General features: G+C 42.9%; 1 protein-coding gene and 1 long non-coding RNA gene across 2 annotated transcripts; one reads left to right on the forward strand and one right to left on the reverse strand.

Moving 5' to 3' along the window:
* LOC308465423 lies at positions 1-3,061 on the forward strand. The gene is made up of 3 exons (XR_013980421.1): positions 1-272; positions 1,253-1,357; positions 2,830-3,061. It is a non-coding gene; the product is annotated as an uncharacterized lncRNA (long non-coding RNA).
* Positions 3,062-5,644: 2,583 nt separating this feature from the next.
* Positions 5,645-18,698, reverse strand: TCTN2 (tectonic family member 2). Its single transcript, XM_080985144.1, is given in 20 exon segments — positions 5,645-5,892; positions 6,622-6,710; positions 7,411-7,536; positions 8,087-8,243; positions 8,897-9,000; positions 9,530-9,641; positions 10,327-10,407; positions 10,702-10,779; positions 11,714-11,818; positions 11,921-11,986; positions 12,785-12,917; positions 13,469-13,592; positions 15,000-15,196; positions 15,892-15,953; positions 15,956-15,991; positions 16,474-16,678; positions 17,358-17,431; positions 17,631-17,735; positions 18,088-18,187; positions 18,561-18,698. Coding segments are annotated over 20 exon segments (2,082 nt in total). The 5' UTR covers positions 18,573-18,698; the 3' UTR covers positions 5,645-5,776.
* Positions 18,699-18,915: the final 217 nt, after the last annotated feature.

Raw genomic sequence — 18,915 nt, forward strand, 5'->3', positions numbered from 1 at the left:
AGGTGCCACTGGAATTATTAAAAAAGATTTTTTCATCTTGTTATTTATTATGACTATGACAGATCAACATGGCCTTCCACCTGAATCTGCTGTCATTCGTAGTTGACCTCTCCCACGCACACTGTCATAGGCGACTTATTCCGGTTTTCAACTTCGGCTTTTGATCTCAAAACGTTCTGTTTATCACAGCTGATTCCTTTGTTCGTCTTGATTGGAATCGGAGGGACCGGCCTGTGCACCATGCGCCTTGCTCTTCGCAACCCTGATGTCAGGTAAGTGCCACCCCTCAGGGCAGGATCAGCCCTTGGCCTGGTGCTGACAACTGCCATCCCCGCAAAACCACGTCACATGCTCCCCGCCTCCCAGTGGCCCCTCGGTGTCCTTCACTGATGGTTGTGAGGCAGCGCTTTGGAATGGGACCTCAGCTGGACTCCCATCCGTGTCAGCTGCCCACTACTTTACGCAACTCAGAATTCATCACAGGGATCCGTGGCCTGAGAGGATGGGAGCAAGCTTGGCTTCTTATCAGAAGCGACACTGCCACTGAAGAGCATCTGGGGACCCAGTGGCAGGGACTGGTGGCCTGGCTGGGCCAGGCTGATAAGCACCCTTCCAAACTCCTTGGGGGCAGAGCTTTTGCCACTTCTTTAAGTGTTGCATCTTAAAGCGCCACCTGAATAAAATATGACCTGCTGTGCTCCAGAGGTAGCATAATAATAATAGTTATAAAACAAATTATAAAACCACAGTAAAACATGAGTGTCAGCTTCTTAGCTTTAGAGTAAGAAAACCAACCATATAAGCATTGCCATTCCTCAGCCGAGTTGTACCCAAGGCATTGCAATGAGCGGTACAGCATAGCTAAAAGGGTATTTGGGAAGAGAGTCAAGCCAATGAACTGTCTCAGCAGAAAGCACAAAGTCTATCAGGAACCTGTCATGGAGAAAGTGTAGGATCGGGATGCCTGCATTGAGTTCTGTCCAGCACTGCCTCACCAACTTGCCGCTGTCTCTGGTGCAAGGCAGTGAGAAGCTGCCCTTGCATTTAGGTAACTGTGTGTTAACTGGCTTTAAAGGGCTTTTACAAATACTTGGGGTACGGTGGCCTTTTTTTACATCCCACATTATAAAAGAAGTGTTCTCTTCTGGTGGCACTGAGGAGGCCATGATTGTTAAATTTGGTGAGAACCATGTGCCAAGAGTTGGGCAGAGCGTTACGCTTTATGCTGTATGTTTTTCTTCTTCTTACAAAGATGTACTCCTTGCTGTCTGCCTCTTGTCACATTGCTCTGCCTGGCTGGGACAAAAAGAGCAACCCAGAGCCTTGGAACAAGCTGTGACCCAACGACCAGTACAAGGTATGGTAGGAAATACTTAACTAGGGTTATGATGCTGGTTATCTTATAGGCCAGGGATGGGGAGCCTGGTGTCCAGCAGAGATTGTTGGGACTCCAACTCCCATCAGCCCCATCCCTGAAATCTACGGAAGATGGGCTAATAATAATAATAATAATAATAATAATAATAATGGCCATTTGGTGGGAGGTGGGCTTCAGCTTTGGAAGGCCTGGTGTGTGTGATCACAGCATTTGGGGTTGGACTAGATGACCCTTGGGTTCCTTCTATGATTCTTCATTCTCCTCTCCAGTTCAATCTTCTAAACTCTGACTGACTAAGCAGGATAGATCCCTGAGTTTCTGCCATTGACTTGTGGTTCTTCCTGCAAAATTGCTTTTAAGCCCATTAAAGTTGAATGATTAGAGATCCTTTCCTGCCACTTCCGAGTCACCTTCAATGGTAGCCCCACGTAGAGCGCATGGTAGTAGTCCAAGCTGGAGATAACGCTTAACCGTGCTGCCCTCTTTCAGTTCTATGCGGTGAATGCAGACTATGACAAGCTGAAAAAAGGAGCGCCCAGATATCTGAAGAGCAAATGAATCTGGGAGCTATAGTTTGGGTCTTTGGGTTTGATGCTTTTGTAACTGGATCTGTAATGGCTTTTAGTCAAATACAACAAATGAATGATTGACTGACTGACTGATGGAAAAGTGCTTTTTTACTGAGATGCTAACTTTGTCTCTCCATGCCATTCCTTGAACAGCAAAGATAAGGCTTGCTTTCATTGCTCTGTTCATTGGTGCATTTGACTAGTGTTATGTGGAGGGAAATGCAGCTCCTGGGCTGAAAAATGGCCCCCTTGGGTGTCCGGTGTGGCCTTCACAGATATAGACACAACTTGGGGGAGGGTGTTTTGGCTGCTGAGCTGCGCCCCCCCCCCCATTGTGAGGGCTGAGGGTGTGATGGTGATGCCTCCCCAGCTGCTGCCATTGTCTGTGGGTTGACTGTGATGCCACAAACACATTTGGCAGCTGAGTGGGTATAAATGTGGGCCAAGGTGCAAGCCTCGGCAGTTGCCCTCCCCAGAGAGAAATGGGCAGCTCGGTGGCACTCAGCCCTGGTGGTCTCCTGCCCCGTGGCAACCAGCTGACAAGCGGAAGGAGGCAATCGCCTGGTGCTGGGATGCTGTGGAGCAAGGAGAAGGCAAGTACAAAGTTGACTTGCTGGTGGGATCGCTACCTGAAGGCGATGGATATTCAGCTCTGAAGCTGGTTGATGTCTGGCAATGGACCTGGCGAGGCTGCAGCTGGTGGGTGGTTGTTGGAAGAGTTTGCGTTCAGGCTAGTGGATGCCGTGAGGCTACGCTGGCTGAGATGGATGCAAAGTGGTTTGGAAGCCTTGTTTGTTAACAGGCAGCCAAACAGAGGAGGAGTCTGGGGGGACGCTGTTGGATGGGGGCCATCCCACTCACCTGTTTGCCTTTGCCTTACAGGGATGTCCAGAGCCAGTGAGGTTTTCCCCAAGTCCAGCCTTCAAAATCATGAAGAGAACCGCAGGACGTCCCTATTTACACTGGAGAAATGAATGTGAAATACTGGCAGCGAACAATGGACAAGGCCGTACCTGAGAGAAGGAGCTTTGAAGGAAGACTGCAGGCGGACATCTGCTGCATTGCAAGTGATGGGGCAGTGGGGAGAGAGAAGAAAATGAGGGAGGAAACATTAGGGCACATTAGGCGCACCGTCCATTGGAAGTGCTATGAAGACGCTTTGAACAGGAATGGCTTCCCCTCAGGGATTCTGGGAACTGTAGGTGGTTAAGGGGACAGAGAGTTGTTAGGCGGGTTAGGCTTAGGCTTAGGGTTAGTCTTAGGGTTAGGGTAGGGGTAGGGGTAGGGGTAGGGGTAGGGTTGAGTTGGGGTAGTGTTAGGGTTAGGGTTAGGGTTAGGGTTCCCTTCTTCTCAGGGAACTTTGGGAATTGTAGCTCTAGTTAAGGGTTAAGGGTTAAGGGTTAAGGGTTAAGGGTTAGAGTTAGGGTTAGCGTCAGGGGTAGGGGTAGGAGTAGAGTTCCCTTTTTGCCAGGGAACTCTGGGAATTGTAGCTCTTGGAGGGGAACAGGGGGTCTCCTAACAACTCTCTGCACCCTTTTCAAACTATAGCTCCCAGATTCTTTGGGGGAAGAAGCCATGAGTGTTTAAAGCAGCTTCATAGCACATGAAATGGTGTGGATGTGGCCCTGGCCTCCCTCACCCCACTGCCCCTTATTATTGAGGAATCGAAAAGATTTCCCTATGCAAATCTCTCGGAAACAATGTATTTCATCTGGAAAACTATTTAATAAAGATTACTTTTTATTAAAACCTTTGAATGTGTTTGAACTGTGTTTGAGTGCGTCGAGAATGATTTCACTTGAAAGCAATGCCCTTAGATTACAGAATCATGGAAGAGTTAAACGGGACCACGAGGGTCTTCAAGTCCAGCCCCTGCAGGAATCTTTTGCTCTACGTGGGGCTCAAAGGACGGCCCTGAGATTAAGGGTCTCGTGCTCTACTCAATGAGCTATACGGATTGATCTAAATAGCAAACACCAATTATTTATTCTTTACAATTTACAGTGGTTTAAAATAAAGGGTGTAGGAAATGAAATGATTGTTGCCTTTTCATTGTTTAAGGATGTTTTGTTAAGACTTTTGATTCAACACACTTATTTCAATATACAGTTGTACCTTGGTTTTCGAACTTAATCCGTTCCGGAAGTCCAATCCATAAAATGACAGCAATAGACCAGGCTGCAATCTACTACCCAGTATATAAACCCTTACCCTGCCCATGCCATCCTGTGAGGGAATGCCGCGGCAGTCACTTCTTGTCAGCTCAGATGCTGACAGGAGGAGAAGCAGGCAGAGAACCCTTAGCAGCGGAAGGCAGAGAGGAGGGGGAGAGCAGCTGTAATCTGAGCTTGTTAAGCAAAGGGGGGGGGGGACCAAGGTGCCAACAAAATTCTGTTTTATTTTTTAGCTATGCTAGAAAGACCAAAGCAGGTTGCAAAGAATTTCATTTTATTTTTTAAGTGACAGCAACACTCCTGAATCGCCCTCCCTCTCTGCAGCAGCTGGAGAGATAACCCTAACATACAATAATTTCCTATATTAGTCATTACTTTTGTTGCAACTAAATGATTACTGTACTTTGAAAAATACCTTTGTAAATGAAAACTCAGGCCTTGCTAGCTTCACAGCGTTCCTATGGCAGCAGTTTTGCACATGTCTAGTCACAGCGAGAGATGTGTTTAATGACACATGTCTGCTGAGCACAGCATATTTAAAGCCATCATTCCATCTTCTGGGGCCTGAAAGGTATTGAGCCTGCTGCTAATTGGGAATCCACAAACTCTATAAAGGTAGACTCACACAGAGGGTACATTCCAGGCAGTCTTAGGAATGCTCTTTTGTAACGCAAGTAAATTCCATTGTATTTAACTTTTGAGTAGACCATAGAGTTGAACTGCCAGCGGATGAAAAATATTGGTGGGTTAGTGTTTTTAAACATTCATTTTATTTATTATCTGCCCTTTACTGTAAGTACCCAAGGCAGATTTAAAAGCACAAGCCATTTCAGTGCAAAGCAATGCAGCACAACTTATTATTATTATTATTATTATTATTATTATTATTATATTATTATTATTATTATTATTATTATTATTATCCTCCCCCCTTCAGCAGAAGGTCCCAAATGCCTTTTGGATTTGAGCTGAATGAGAGCATTTACTTTTTGCTGTTGGAACCTGAAAGATGTTTTGCATAGGCGAGCTGGATCTCTGTCTTGCAGACTGATCTTGCTAACCTGCAATTTTAACAGCAGACTACCTTGTGATGCTGCCATTAGGCTCTCTTTCTTAGCCACAACCCGACCCCCAAGCTGTAATATTTGGATAATGTAGACTGCACTGGAAAAGCAATAAAATACAATGAGAGCGCAAGCCTCTTCAAGTTTACTTAGTTTGGATGTAGCCTCTGCGCTCGGGATCCAAATGCAGTGTTTTATTTAGTGGTGTATGCAGGCTGATTCCAAATTTTAAAAATACAGATCCAATTAGCTTCCTTTTAAATCTGAATTAGATGGTTTGTTTCACCTACAAAGAGCTCAAGAGTGGGATACGTGGTTCCCTTTCTCCCCCCTTTATCCTCACAACAACCTTGTAAGGTAGGTTAGGCCAAGAGACAGCAACTGGCTCAAGGCTACCCAGAAAACTTCAAAGTCCAGTGGGGATTCTTATTTCAGTTTCACAAAATCACAACACTGCTGTCATTTTGCAAATACTTTATCTTTTTATTTTTTGCCCTTAGAAAAATATACATTTTTTTCATCCAGTACCACATATTAAAAGTATAGAAAAGCATTAACAAAATGCTAGCTTTATTCTGGGTAACTGAAGATTCATCTCTTATTCCATGCTCTGTGGATTCTCCTCCAAGGATCACTCAGGACAGCTGCAACTAGTATGAAAAATATCAGCATCAAGCCTTTGGCAAGAGTCTGAGAGTACGGTTCTCCTGAAAGACAGTTTGAAACAGTAATCAACAGTAATCAACTGTAGTAATAACATGACATGATAGCTGATTTGTGTCTTGAGTCCTGTCATTCCAAAGCCAGAACCACCGCCGTAAAAGCCCTACTTAATGTCGCATTTGAACCTTTCACAATGAGATTCACCTGACTGCAAATATAGCACGGACTGATACTGAGCAAGGAAGTTCCTGTAATTAGTACATAAGGTAAAGGTAAAGGGACCCCTGACCATTAGGTCCAGTCGTGGCCGACTCTGGGGTTGCGGGGCTCATTTCGCTGTATTGGCCGAGGGAGCCGGCGTACAGCTTCCGGGTCATGTGACCAGTATGACTAAGCCGCTTCTGGCGAACTAGAGCAGCGCACGGAAACGCCCTTTACCTTCCTGCTGGAGCGGTACCTATTTATCTACTTGCACTTTGACGTGCTTTTGAACTGCTAGGTTGGCAGGAGCAGGGACCGAACAACGGGAGCTCACCCCGTCGCGGGGATTCGAACCGCCAACTAAAACACCTACAAATTATTTAGCTGTAAGCTGTAAGGGATAAGGAACCTCCTTAGATTCCAGTTCCCATCAACCCCAGCCAGAGTGGCCTAAGGTGAGGGATGATGAGGAATTGGAGTCCAGCAACACCTTAACAAGGCTTGACACCCTTGTGTAAATAACCCATCTGAATGCTTGTCAAGAAACCACCAGCTTCCCTCTATCTTTTTACCAGTGTAGTAGCGTGTCAAGGGATAAAGAAGTTCTGGCCAGCAAACATCATTCCTCTTGCAGTCATATTCTGTGTAGTTAATCTGAAATCTGCAAAAGAGTTTAAAATAAAGTCTTACAGTCAGATGGATGTTGTTGTTTTATTAGATTTGTAAATTTTTCCTGATGCTGGGGAATGCTACCTGTTGTTAATAGACAGTGGGGAGGGGGGCAGTGTATGTGTGTGTGATAGATCCTTATTGTGTGATCACCACAATCAGGACCAGCAGGACACAGCTGACTTCCCATGGTAAGCGTGGGGGGGAGCAGCAATGGTGTTTACTTGTTCCAATTCTGTGTTATTGCTATGCCCCCATGGCAGCCATATTGTTATGTCACAGCCCACTGCAGCTATTTTGTGACTCGTGCCCACAACACTTTCACATAATTCAAAATGTGCTCTCTGTTCCAAAAAGGTTGGTGACCCCGGTCCAATGCATACACTGTGCCAAGCTACTCAGGTATCAAAACGACTACCCCTTTTTTCTATTAAGCCAAATTCAACGTTTAACTGATGCTATTATTATTACTATTATGATTTATATACCTGGGGATCTCAGGGTGGTTCACAGAATAAAATCAAGATATAAAACCACAAAATAAATAATAAAAATAAAAACAACCACCCAATAGCGCCCCCCCCCCCCCCAGAAAAACCACATTTTAAAAGGGCACAGGATGTAAGTCAGATCAACCAGAGGCATTAACACATCTAACAGAATTACAGTAACATAGCATCCAAAAGGGTTACCTTGTCTTTGGAACAGGGGGTTGTGCTGGTATTTTAATAAACTGCACTGCAGCAGAGATAGAAAGAGAGCTGGCTTTATCTTCACAGGCAATTGGACACTGAACTTGCCAGGTTACTGTTGAAATACTAAATATGAAGAGAAAATCTATATTACAAAACCTCAAGCAACAACACTGCAATATTAGGCTACATACTGTTATAGCAGCTTTGATTTTGTCAATATCCTTACATAAGGTGACCAGTTAGATCTGCTTTAAAGTACAAAGGTCAATCTTACACTTGCATTTCACTTCAACTGCCTACTTTCTTGTAATGATTTTGAACATTAGATGGGAGCATTGTAATCAATTAGGCTAACATTTAAAAGGTAGCAATCTTAATATCCTTTGCCTTCATCTAGATGAGCAGGTAGTGAATTTATTGAATTGAATAAATAACTGTAAGTTACAGTATTCCCAGGGCTCAAGTGTCTAGCATAACACATTGCATTGCCCCTCTTCTAGCAGAAAATGGAGATTGGTACAATACAAATCTACTTAATTTGCATAATGTATTTTTATTGACCCAAGACTCCTCTCACCCAGTGCAGAGTATAACACAATGGATAAAACCATTGTAAATTTGTGAAAGAAAAGAAAGAGCAGTTCTGCCGAACATAGCTAGTTTTCTTACGTACCTGACCTGTACCCCAACTATCTCCTGCTGTGGAATCCCTTCTACTGCTCCAACATCAGCAATGATAATTTGAATATTCAAGTGGGTAGGAATATCAAGGCAAATCCCTTTCAAATCTCCAAAACTTGCATTTGTATCTGCACCAAACGTATCTAAATCTGTTATTGGGGGGAAACATTGTTCTGAGAACTATTGAACAGTGTTGAACAGCTTATCTTTTTCTTTCAAGGTTACAAGGGAAAAGGGGCAATGTTGTTGTTTTCATTTTTTTAAGGGGCAGGGCTAATTGAACACAATGAGATGACCTGCTGAGTAAACACACAGAGGACAGAATAATTAATCATGCTTTCCAGAAAACAGAGCAACCCTATACTCTTAAATACATGGAGATACTATTTTCTTACATCTACATCCTGCCTGTCTTCAAGACAGCACACGCACAGTTCCTAGGCAACTACCCATCCAGGTTCTGATCAGACCCAGACCTGCTTAGATTCTGCAAGGAGGTGACCTCATGTGTCTTCAGACTTTAACCTGGGACCACATGACACCACTGCATCCGATGGCCCCTCAAACAGTATAACAATTATTCTGTAATTTCATTTTTTTAAAAATATCAAAATTCAACTGCACAACTTTGAATCTAATATGGAAAAAATAGTCATGCTTTGTGGTGTTTAAAATTTTACTATCTCAAAATGTTTATACATGTGGTTATGCCATATGCTATTAAATTAATTTTTTAATAGGAATGACTTAACTAAATGAAAACTCAGCAATTGACTCAATGCTAGTGAATGTTGGTACTCACAAATAATTTCCACCCAATCATCTGGAGCGCTAGTAGAGGAGTTCCCTCTCTTTCCGACATGAGTAGCTTGCACCAACGAATTAAGTCTTTTGGTAACATTCTCCCTGCAATAATGGAAGTTGGAACATTACAATTATCCACACTTGAAAATAAATTATTCAGGGTAGCAGAAACCAATACAGCTTTGTTGATGAAAACATTGCTCTCCTTTAATGTCCTGGGATTTTTGTTTAGCCAAAGTGTGGTTTGTTTTATCGTCCAAACCAAGTCCCACAAGCTAACTATAGTCTGTTTTCTCGCAACAAACTTCAATTTGAAACCATGATTTGTTGATGGCTTATTTTAACTACACAACAGCCCTATTTAACCATGGTTTGGTTGTCCAACACACACTAAAGGCACAAAGCAAAACCAGCAGGAAATCAAAACACACTTTAGAGAAACAAGCTGCAGCTTGGATACTCATCTCTTTGATAATTCACGGTTTGCTGAACAAACCATGGTTAAAAGAAACCATGGCTAAGTGTTATGTTCAAATGTAACCAATGATAGAATTTCAACGTGAGATTAAAACTCCCTCATCACTTCAGACTTTCCACAAGTAGAAAAAGGGAAGAAAACACTCCATCTCACCTCAACTGATTGCAGTTGTCCTTAAGATCAACTTCTAAAATGCATCCAGAGATTGAATTTAATCCGAACAAAACTGGTGTGAGACCTGCTGATGCACACAAGCCTTTGCCATCTATGTAACAGAAGTATTTGCTTGAGAAAACCTCATATTTTTTTCAGGTTCTTGCTTACAGTTTTATGTAATATAATTTTTAAACAAAAATTACCAAGGTGCACAATAAAATAATAATGTTGAGATCTTACTGAGTTCACCTTTTTACATCCATTAGAAACAGAGATGTTTTAATTCAATCCACGCTGAAGTGACTGAGCTGTCACAGAGCACTTCTACCCAGGACCAAGACTATAACGCTGTTTCAGGAAAGCTTTTTAAATGGCAGATCTCAGTATTTCCCTTCTGAAGCATTTCAAAGGAAAGTGGTATGATATCAGAAGCAAAAGCAGAAAAGCCAACTAAGGCTTTAGGTAGAAACAGTGTCTAATTATCTCTGTATCTGCCATAGATCAGATAAATACATATTTATAGTTAGTTTTACAGTATATTTCGAATCAACAAAACACATATCAACTCCAATTACACTGTTAGATAAATAGATAAATAAATTGTTTATTATTATTATATTTATTATTTCATTATTTATACCCCGCCCAACTGGCTGGGTTTCCCCAGCCACTCTGGGCAGCTTACCTTAACCAAACAGTATAGAAGATTGAAATTAGTGTTAGGGTGATAAACCTAATTCTGAAATGTTCATTTGTATCACGGTTCTATAACACTCCATATCAAAATGTAGTACCGGGCTTCCAAAGTTGCAAAATGGTGACAGCATCGGAAGAATTCAGATTTGCTGCTCTAATTGGTTTGCCAATTTGATAACCTATACAGAAAGAGATGGTTTTCTGTAAAGTTTTATAGATGTTAATCATTCTTGACAAGCAATACTGTCAAATAGCTGTGTTATAGTGCATTCTTAGCCATGTCTGCTCAGAAGTAAATTTTATTGAATTTAATGCTTAAACCCAGGTGAGGGGTTGGGATTGCAACCTTAAGTCTTCCTAGAGTTAACACCCAAAGCATCAGGTTTTGACATTTTCACTCCCCACATACATCATTACAAATATGTTGCATTTTCTCCGGCGAGCATATAAACACCACCAATGAGGCTTTTCACCTGGATTCCCAGACAATTCTTCTCTGCTTGTAGTGTTTACACTCACAAAGTTGACTGTGAATTTCTGTGTCAGTATTTCTGAAAAAGGAAAAGGATACACAATAAACACTAATGAAAAGGAGGAATACCACTTTGTTGAACCTTTAATTCAGCAATTATCATACAAATCATAACCTAAATTTTGATAACTAATACAATACTGCATCCTTTAAAACCCACTGATATTTCTCTGTTTATATATAGATCATTTCAAAGCTGAATAGATCTTTTCGTGATTTCTATACACCACTGCAGAGGGCAAGATGTGCACTTTTCTGGATACACAGCATATATGATGGCTACAGGGCAACCCTTTAGTATTTGTAGCTACAGGAGAAGAACCTCAGGATATGATACAACCAGCACAAAGGATGTCCTGCTCTTTTTTGCTTGGTTTTTCTTTCAATGGGCCATATAGCAGACATGTGGCAGAATCTTTTCTCATCAAAATCAGGTAAACAAATGTCAAATCCAGTGAACTTTTTTTGTGGCACAGAGCTAGAGGTCTGTGAAAGCCCTCCTCAGAGGTCTTTTGCCTCACAGGATGCATGACTGGAGTTGATGGAGGCTCCACCTACTGAAATAGACCAAGCATTAAGTCATTTCCATTCTCCTGCCTCTTAAGCAAGTGGGAGAAGTTACGCAGACCTGGATACAGCAAGTATTTGGCACGTTCAGAAAGGGTGGTGGGCTTGAGGCAACCCAAGTACTTGAACAGAGGCAGCAAAAAGAAACGTTGCTCCCCTCCTCACTCTATTTGAACCGCATTCAATATCACCAGTTCTCCTTGGGTTTAAAAACAGTATTGCCATGGGGGTCAGGATTTGCTAGCCCCATCTTACCAGCCACCGAGCTGAAAATTCTCTTTCATGTCACACTCCAATAATGTCTCAAGATTATGCCATATAAACAACAAGGACTGGGAGTGGGAGAGAAACTGAGCAAGGAATGCAAAAAAGAAATATGATGGTACCTTCTGGACATACTGCTCCAGAAACGACGGTGACTTGTATTTCTATTATTCTCTTGCCTTCCCATATGATTGTATAATCTTCTCCAAAGGTCACATTTCTGCATTCTGAACACAAAAAACGATTTGTATGAAATCCAAATTTCACTGTAATTTAAAGAAAGCTCTAGCGATCTGGTGATTTAGAGAGAGAGTTGAACACAGACTTACCTCTGCCAGTGCAGCTACCTACATCAGTGTCTTTCCTCTCATGGGTCACCTGTGGCTTGATGCTGTCTGGCAAGAAAACAAATTATTGAGTGCAACAAGTCTGAAAAACAACCTGCAACAAAAGCAGATTGTAATTGCAGCAAGGGGGATCCCAGATGCAGAATAAGACATACAGATGGTTTTCTAGAGCATAACTTGCACAGGGGGAAAGATTATGATTTATTCATAGACGTATTCATATATCTCCCACTCATAAAATATCAAGGTATTGCACTACATAAAATAATGCAAAACAATGCAAAATATGACTGGCTCATCTAAAAAAGAAAATTGAACTGAACAGGGCTGTCAGCATAAAAATGATGATGGATATGCAGCTTGAATAGCAGGATTCCTGAACCTAGCAACCAGTTGGTTGGGGAGGAGGTACTTGCAGTTCTTTCTTCTTTTCAACAGATGACTTGACACTATCAGTCCCAATAGTGCCCTTTGTTGTCAGGGCATGGTCTGAAAGCAGAGAATGCAGCAATCTTGTTGAAGATAAGCAGGTCTTCAGGTTGTGGTCAGTACCCAGACAGGAAATTATCTAGGACCTCTAGGCACACTACCTTGAGTTCGACCTACATGTATGTATATATTGTTGGTGGATCAGTGTTTGCCAAGCTCATAGTACGATTTGGGAGAAGAGCCAGGTCAAATTACACCTTGCATCATTTTACTTCATTTTACTCTTGAAGATAAAGAACAGTTTAAGCCTGGCAGCCATGCCTGAAAACAATGGTCACAGGTATTAGAAAAGAACACTTCAATCAACCTCATTCTGATGGAGCAAAGAGCAACCTATTATTTCTGATCCCAACGTACCTCCAGTACCGCTGTTTATTGCTATGTTAGGTGGCGTGCTCCCCACTCCATCACAAGCGCTGAGACATTCGGCTTCAAAATTCTGAAGGAAGGCAACAGGGGCATTTTTTGCACACTGCCCAGCTATGAATTGCTGCATGACATAGGAAGAAAAGAGCTGAACATCAGATTTGTTTTTGTGAAATTTGTTTTCTCTCCTAAACAAGCTCAAAGCCAGCAGTAGAGAACTTTTTTTCATCTTGAGGGGGCCACTTCCTCAGTGGACAATTTTGGGGTGGGGGCTGCATTCCAGTGGTGGGTGCAGTCAGAGGCAAAACTGAGCAGGGCTAGAAGCAAAAGCAGGAGCAGCAATGGGTTTGGCTCTGATCTTTGTACAGTAGGTCATACTGTAGTCCAGCCACACAAAAGACAGCCTCTACATCCCGTGTTTCTTCATCCAGGCAAGCAAGAGCTCAAAGATAAATTCCAGCCAGGCAAAAGCACACGAAGGGGATACACAGCAGGGGGCAGCAGGTGTTTTGGAAGGAGGGGCATGACCGAGGGAGACTCCCAAAAGCCTGATTTAGGAGCTTGGTGGGTGCCATTTATCCCATGAGCCAGAGGTCCCTCACACTGCTCTAAGCAAACACAAAAAGAGCCAAGGTGGGGGGGGGGGTGTCACTCACTCAAGCAGGCTGTCATTACCTGAGGAACTGTAAAATACCCATTCTGAACAGTCATAACTGGATCTCCTTGTCTGTAACCACTGGAAAGTTTTCCTGGGATGGTTTGTAATGGTACTTTAAATGAAGAAACTCGGGGTGAAGAACTGCAAAAAACATTTTTTTAAAAAAAAACACCCACATTTGTATATTATTAAAGCCTTCAGTTTCTACAGAATCACAGCATTATGCTTGCTGAGTGGAGAAAGAGGACAGAGAGAGGAGCTTTTCTTTCTCTCTTATAATTTTCAAACTCAGGATCCCTCAATGAAACTAATCAGAAGATTCAAGGCTGATAAAAAGAAGTATTCCTTCAGAAGTACATACTGTACTTCAGTCATCAAACACATTGCCACATGATGTTATGATAGCCTCTAGCTCAGATGGCCGAGTAGCTAGTCAGACTAGCGGCCACTGATAGATCAAAAGTAACATTCGTGTAAAACAGCAGAATGCCACTCAGTATCAGCTTGAGGGGAAGAACAACGGAAGAGGACTGCTTCCTCCATACTCTGCTTGGCTGCCATTGGAGCCAGGATGCTGGACTAGCTGCCAAGCCTTTGGTCCGATCCAACAGCCAGGCTCTTCTACTGTTTGTAGCGGTAGCAAGATCTGCTCAGCACATGAACTAAGAGGGAGCAGTGGGTAATAAGCTTGAAGATCTCTGCAGCTGGTTCTCTCCCTCCTCCCAAATATGTCTTATTATCCTGTATGTGGCAGCAGGAAACAAGAGAATGTATAGCCTGTGCGAGAAAATTAAAAATAAAGCATGGGGCCCAGAGAAAGGGAACAGCTGGGATGGAGAACCTGGAGCTCTCCAGGGGTTGTTAGACCGACTCACATCAGCCTCAGCTTGCATGGACCTGAGCAAAAACCAGGACAGGGAGAAAGAGCTCTGTACCAGCCTTTGTCAACCTGGGACCCTCCAAAAATTTTGGACTATGATTCCCATTAGCCTCAGCCAGCACAGCTGTGCTGGTTAAAACTGTTAGGTGCTGTAGACCAAAACACCTGAAAAGCACCAGATTGGCAAAGGCTGCCCTGAATGGCAGCAAATATATTTGATATGGCAGGCACCAACAGTAATGCTGGTTGTTTGAAACATAGCTATTTGCGATGGCATTCCCTAAGCACTGCCTTTCAGTAGCGGCTCTATTGGAAATTCTGGGTATCTGTGATATCTGTGCTTTTAGTAACTTACTGTTTTATTGCATTGATTTTATTCTATAAAGTGCCTTACTTATTTTACAATGAAAGGTGATATATAAATGTCTTAATAAATAAGTTTTATAAGAATGAAAGGTTCATAAAGTGCTCATTGTTTCTTTTAAAAATATTCTTGGATGACGGAATTGGTGGGAAGAGGTAATTCCACTGTCGGAAACATAGTGAAAAGAGAAAATAACAAAACTGTGCAAGCATGAGAGGTGGAGAGAAACTGGGTCACTTGCATGCACTTAGTTAGGGACTATCTCACAGGAACGCACATATCCCAGATAAGCCTCCATACTTACACAGCCCCATGATAGAAATAACCCCGGAAAGGTGTGTTGTTAATGGAAGACTGCACACATAGGAAGGGAAACCAGTCAGGGGCATTGTTCCCCGTCTGGACAGAGCACAGTTGGTCAAAAGGTGGACTGACATCCCCACCAAATATTCCTTTAAAACATGACCCATTGAACAGTTGCTTCATCTCTGAGGTGCATTCCTAGAAAAAGGAAAAAGGGGAAAAAGGTTCTACTTTTTGCCAAACTAAAAAGACGTGGTACAATAAAGCACAAGCTTTGGGGAGTGACTGTAGCTCAGTGGTAGAGCACATGCCCTGCATGCAGAAGGTCCCAGATTCATCAATCCCTGGCACATCCAGTTAAAACAGGTGTAGGGAACTACAGCTCCCATCAGCCTCCCCAAGCATGTTGAATGGCAGGGATGATGGGAGTCATAGCTCAGCAACATCCAGAGGTCCAAAGGTTCCCACACCTGAGTTAAACAGATCACAGGTAGCAAGTGGGCCAAAGACAACACCTAAAACCCAGAAGATCCACTCCATCCAGAGCAGAAAATACTGGACTAGATGGACAAAGAGGCCTGCATGAACTTATCTTACATGCACTTTTTAAGAAAGAAAAGGTAAGCAGGGCAGATACTGTGGAGGTCACCCCTGCTGCTTATCAACCCCGGGAGCCATCAGCCACATTTTTTCATATTTTTTCCTTCTTATTAAATTAGTTCAACTTCTGAAGACCAGAAGTTACAACCATTGTTGGCTTATTGTGTCATAGTGCTAAATATAAAGAACAACACAAAGTTCTCTCGCAAATAATATTGCAGGCATTTTTGTAGATTTCCCCTAAGAATGCTTACAATGAAGAAAGTTTTCAAAATTAAATGTAGAAATAGTACCAAATCACAGCAGCAACGGATATCGCAGGCTCCTGCAGTGAGATTGCAAGGACAAGATCCAGTGGCTGAAACACTTGATTGGGGATCACTGTTGTACTATCTATTTAAAAAAGGAGAAAAATAACTTCAGCTCTGAAACTTAAGGCGCTCCTCCCCACCCCACAGCTGTTATCTAGTGGCAGCCAGTCCATCTGACTGCAGTGGAAAAAAGATGGGGAGCAGGGCCACTCCACTGGTTCTGCTGGGAAATCAACCGCATTTGAATCTTAATAATAATTTTAATTATTTGATTATTTGTACCCTGCCCATCTGACTGCGTTTCCCCAGCCTGCCTCTCCCTGAACTTTTAGATACACACACACATACACACACACACAGAGGCAAATATGGTGCAGGGTGGAGAGTTCTTCCATTTTGTAGGCAAAGTTGCTTCTTCTACATATAGTTATATAGGACTTTTGAAGTCTAATGGGACTGCTGCATCAAAAGGCTGAAGCCTCAGTGAAAATATACACAGAGTATCACAGAAAAGCAGAAAAGGAAATTCTAAAATATAACATAAAGCAACAGCGACTGAAATACCTTCTCCTTTTCCTGTCACATTTCCTGAGGACGTATTAGCATATATTTCAGCTTGGATCAACAGATGGGCCACCACCACCGAGTCTCGACAAGCCGAGACTTGCAAAGCTTCAACCAAGCAGAGGGCTTCTGTGCAGCAATTGGTGAGATTGGAAGTACACAGCTGCAGACTCCTGGTCAAAGATACCATCACTCTGGAAACATTCTGAAACACACAGTGTGATGGCAGGTATACATTTACTAAACATCACACAAATTTCAAACACATCTTGCTGGAAAAGTGACCTTCAACACCAGCCAGTGTATTTTCCTCTGTCAATTAAATGGGGGGGGGGGGTGGAAGAGCAATAATTAACAAGCACCAAACAAAATGTGTTTAGTATTGCAATGCTAGTGGGAAAACACCCAATGATCAGTGATACATGTGTGAAACAACCACAGAAAGAAATATTATTTGGGATTCTGTGTGGGATTAAGTTAACTGTACAGTTCTTATTTTAACAAGCCTTTGTGACAGGCATGTATTTTTGATGGTTTTGATTTTTTGCATCAATTTCTTATCACCTTGTTGGTTTTAAATTGATTGTGCTATTTGTATTGCTTATAGTTCTTTATTGTTTTAAATTTTTTATTGTATATTGTAATTTTTTAAAAAATTGCAAACCACGCAGAAAACATAATTGGTGGAGAGTATGCAAGTGTAACAAACAAATAAAATAAATATTCGCTTATGTGAGAGGCAGGAGTCCTTTATGGCAGGCAGTCACAGGCTAATCCCATAGTTCAAAAATGCACAAAATTAGAGTCAATGGAGTACTTAAGAAGTATACAGTTAAAATATTGAACCACAATGGAAGGATGGCTTATGGGATTTTTCTACTAACCCCTTGATACGTTACATTCAAACTCCAGTCACCAGTTTTGTTTCTTCCAGTACAATCTGCAAGCGGCAACATTCCTGGAAGAGAGCAAAGAGCAATATGAATACTTTCGGATTTACTCTTCTCTCTCACTTCATCACTGTGAGAGATGGTAGAAGTAGGAAAGTTCATGTACTCAGTCCCAAGTGATCTTTGAGACAGCAAAATGGTCCCACAATTTCTATGGTATTTAAACACATCCAATTTGGGGAAAAAGCAGTGTCAAAAGAATCTTACCTGTTTCATTGTCTGCCACAGCAATACTGAAAACATCTGATGGATTGCTCACCAAAGAAGCAGTGACTACAGGCCCAGACATGTAGATAAAGGGAGGCTGAAAACCTACAAATATAAATCAACATTAGCACTTGTGGAATAAAAAAACGTTATCACTGCCTGTACTTCTGTGCATTTCAATCCCTCTGACCTCACTTTTTATAATCCCTGCACCCAATCTAGCATATAACTATAACCCCATGCATCAGCTGAAGGGGACTGCAGTGTACAAAAGGCTTATCCATAATAAATTTGTTAAGTCTTCCAAGCGACACGATATTTTTTGTTATTATCTAGAGACAATTTCCCCATTTTAGGGATTTCATTTCAGACCCCTCTAAGTAGAAAGCTCTTTGTGAGTAAATCTAAGAAATTTTCTTGGGCTAGTTTACAGAAATACGTAATAGAACAGAGGCACCTTCTGTTCTGATGCCCTGTGGGATCCCTTTGAACTGTGGAGCACAAGGAAAAGAAACGTTGCCTGACTTGCACTGCACAAGGTCTGAGATACTGGGAGGCTGGGCAGAGGGAGGGGAAGCAGTTAATAAAGAGTTTTGCAGAGTGACAAAAGAAAATTGACCACCTCAAGTGCCTCGTTTCCTAAGGTTTTAGGTTGTCAATCTGTTTGCTCCCCAAACCAAGGCACCTTGTGAGCGGGCTCCGGAGCTTCCACAGCTGCGTGGCAGGCAGAAACAAAACAGGGGAGGCTTTTTACCCAGCGCGGCGAGGTGACGAAGCGGGGTACCGCCTGCACCTGCAAGATTTCTGCCTGTCACGCATATGCTCTTGCTAGAATTTCTTAGCTGCTTCATCCCGCTCAGGGCAACTTCCAACCAAGCCAGCAAATGCACGGGAGAAGCGCCGAAGCGGACGTTGCCCTTTCCTACCCACCCGGATTCCCATCCTGGGCTCCAGCCCCGAAAAAAGCCAGCAGCCCCCAAAGGAGCCGCCGGACGAGCATGGCGAGGCGAAGCCGCCGCTAAAGCGAGCCGCCGCCGCCGCCGCCGCCGCCGCGCCGGACAGGGAGCAGCCGAGCCGAAGCCTCCGCAGGCGCCATTTTGCGAACGGGTCCCTCGGTTGCTGTGGAAACGGCTGGGAGGAACCACCTCACGTTGCCCGGCTCTGAAGCGGGAGAAGACCCCCCAAAAAACTCAAGCCCAGAGTGTTTCACTACGTACATTGATTAACACAGGCTTGAGGTGGGGGAAGGCAATAAAGCAGCAAAGAGTGCAGTCTAAAGTCCCTA

Source organism: Podarcis pityusensis (genome assembly GCF_964106645.2).
Source record: "Podarcis pityusensis genome assembly, chromosome: 16".
In the NCBI taxonomy this organism is placed as follows: domain Eukaryota; kingdom Metazoa; phylum Chordata; class Lepidosauria; order Squamata; family Lacertidae; genus Podarcis; species Podarcis pityusensis.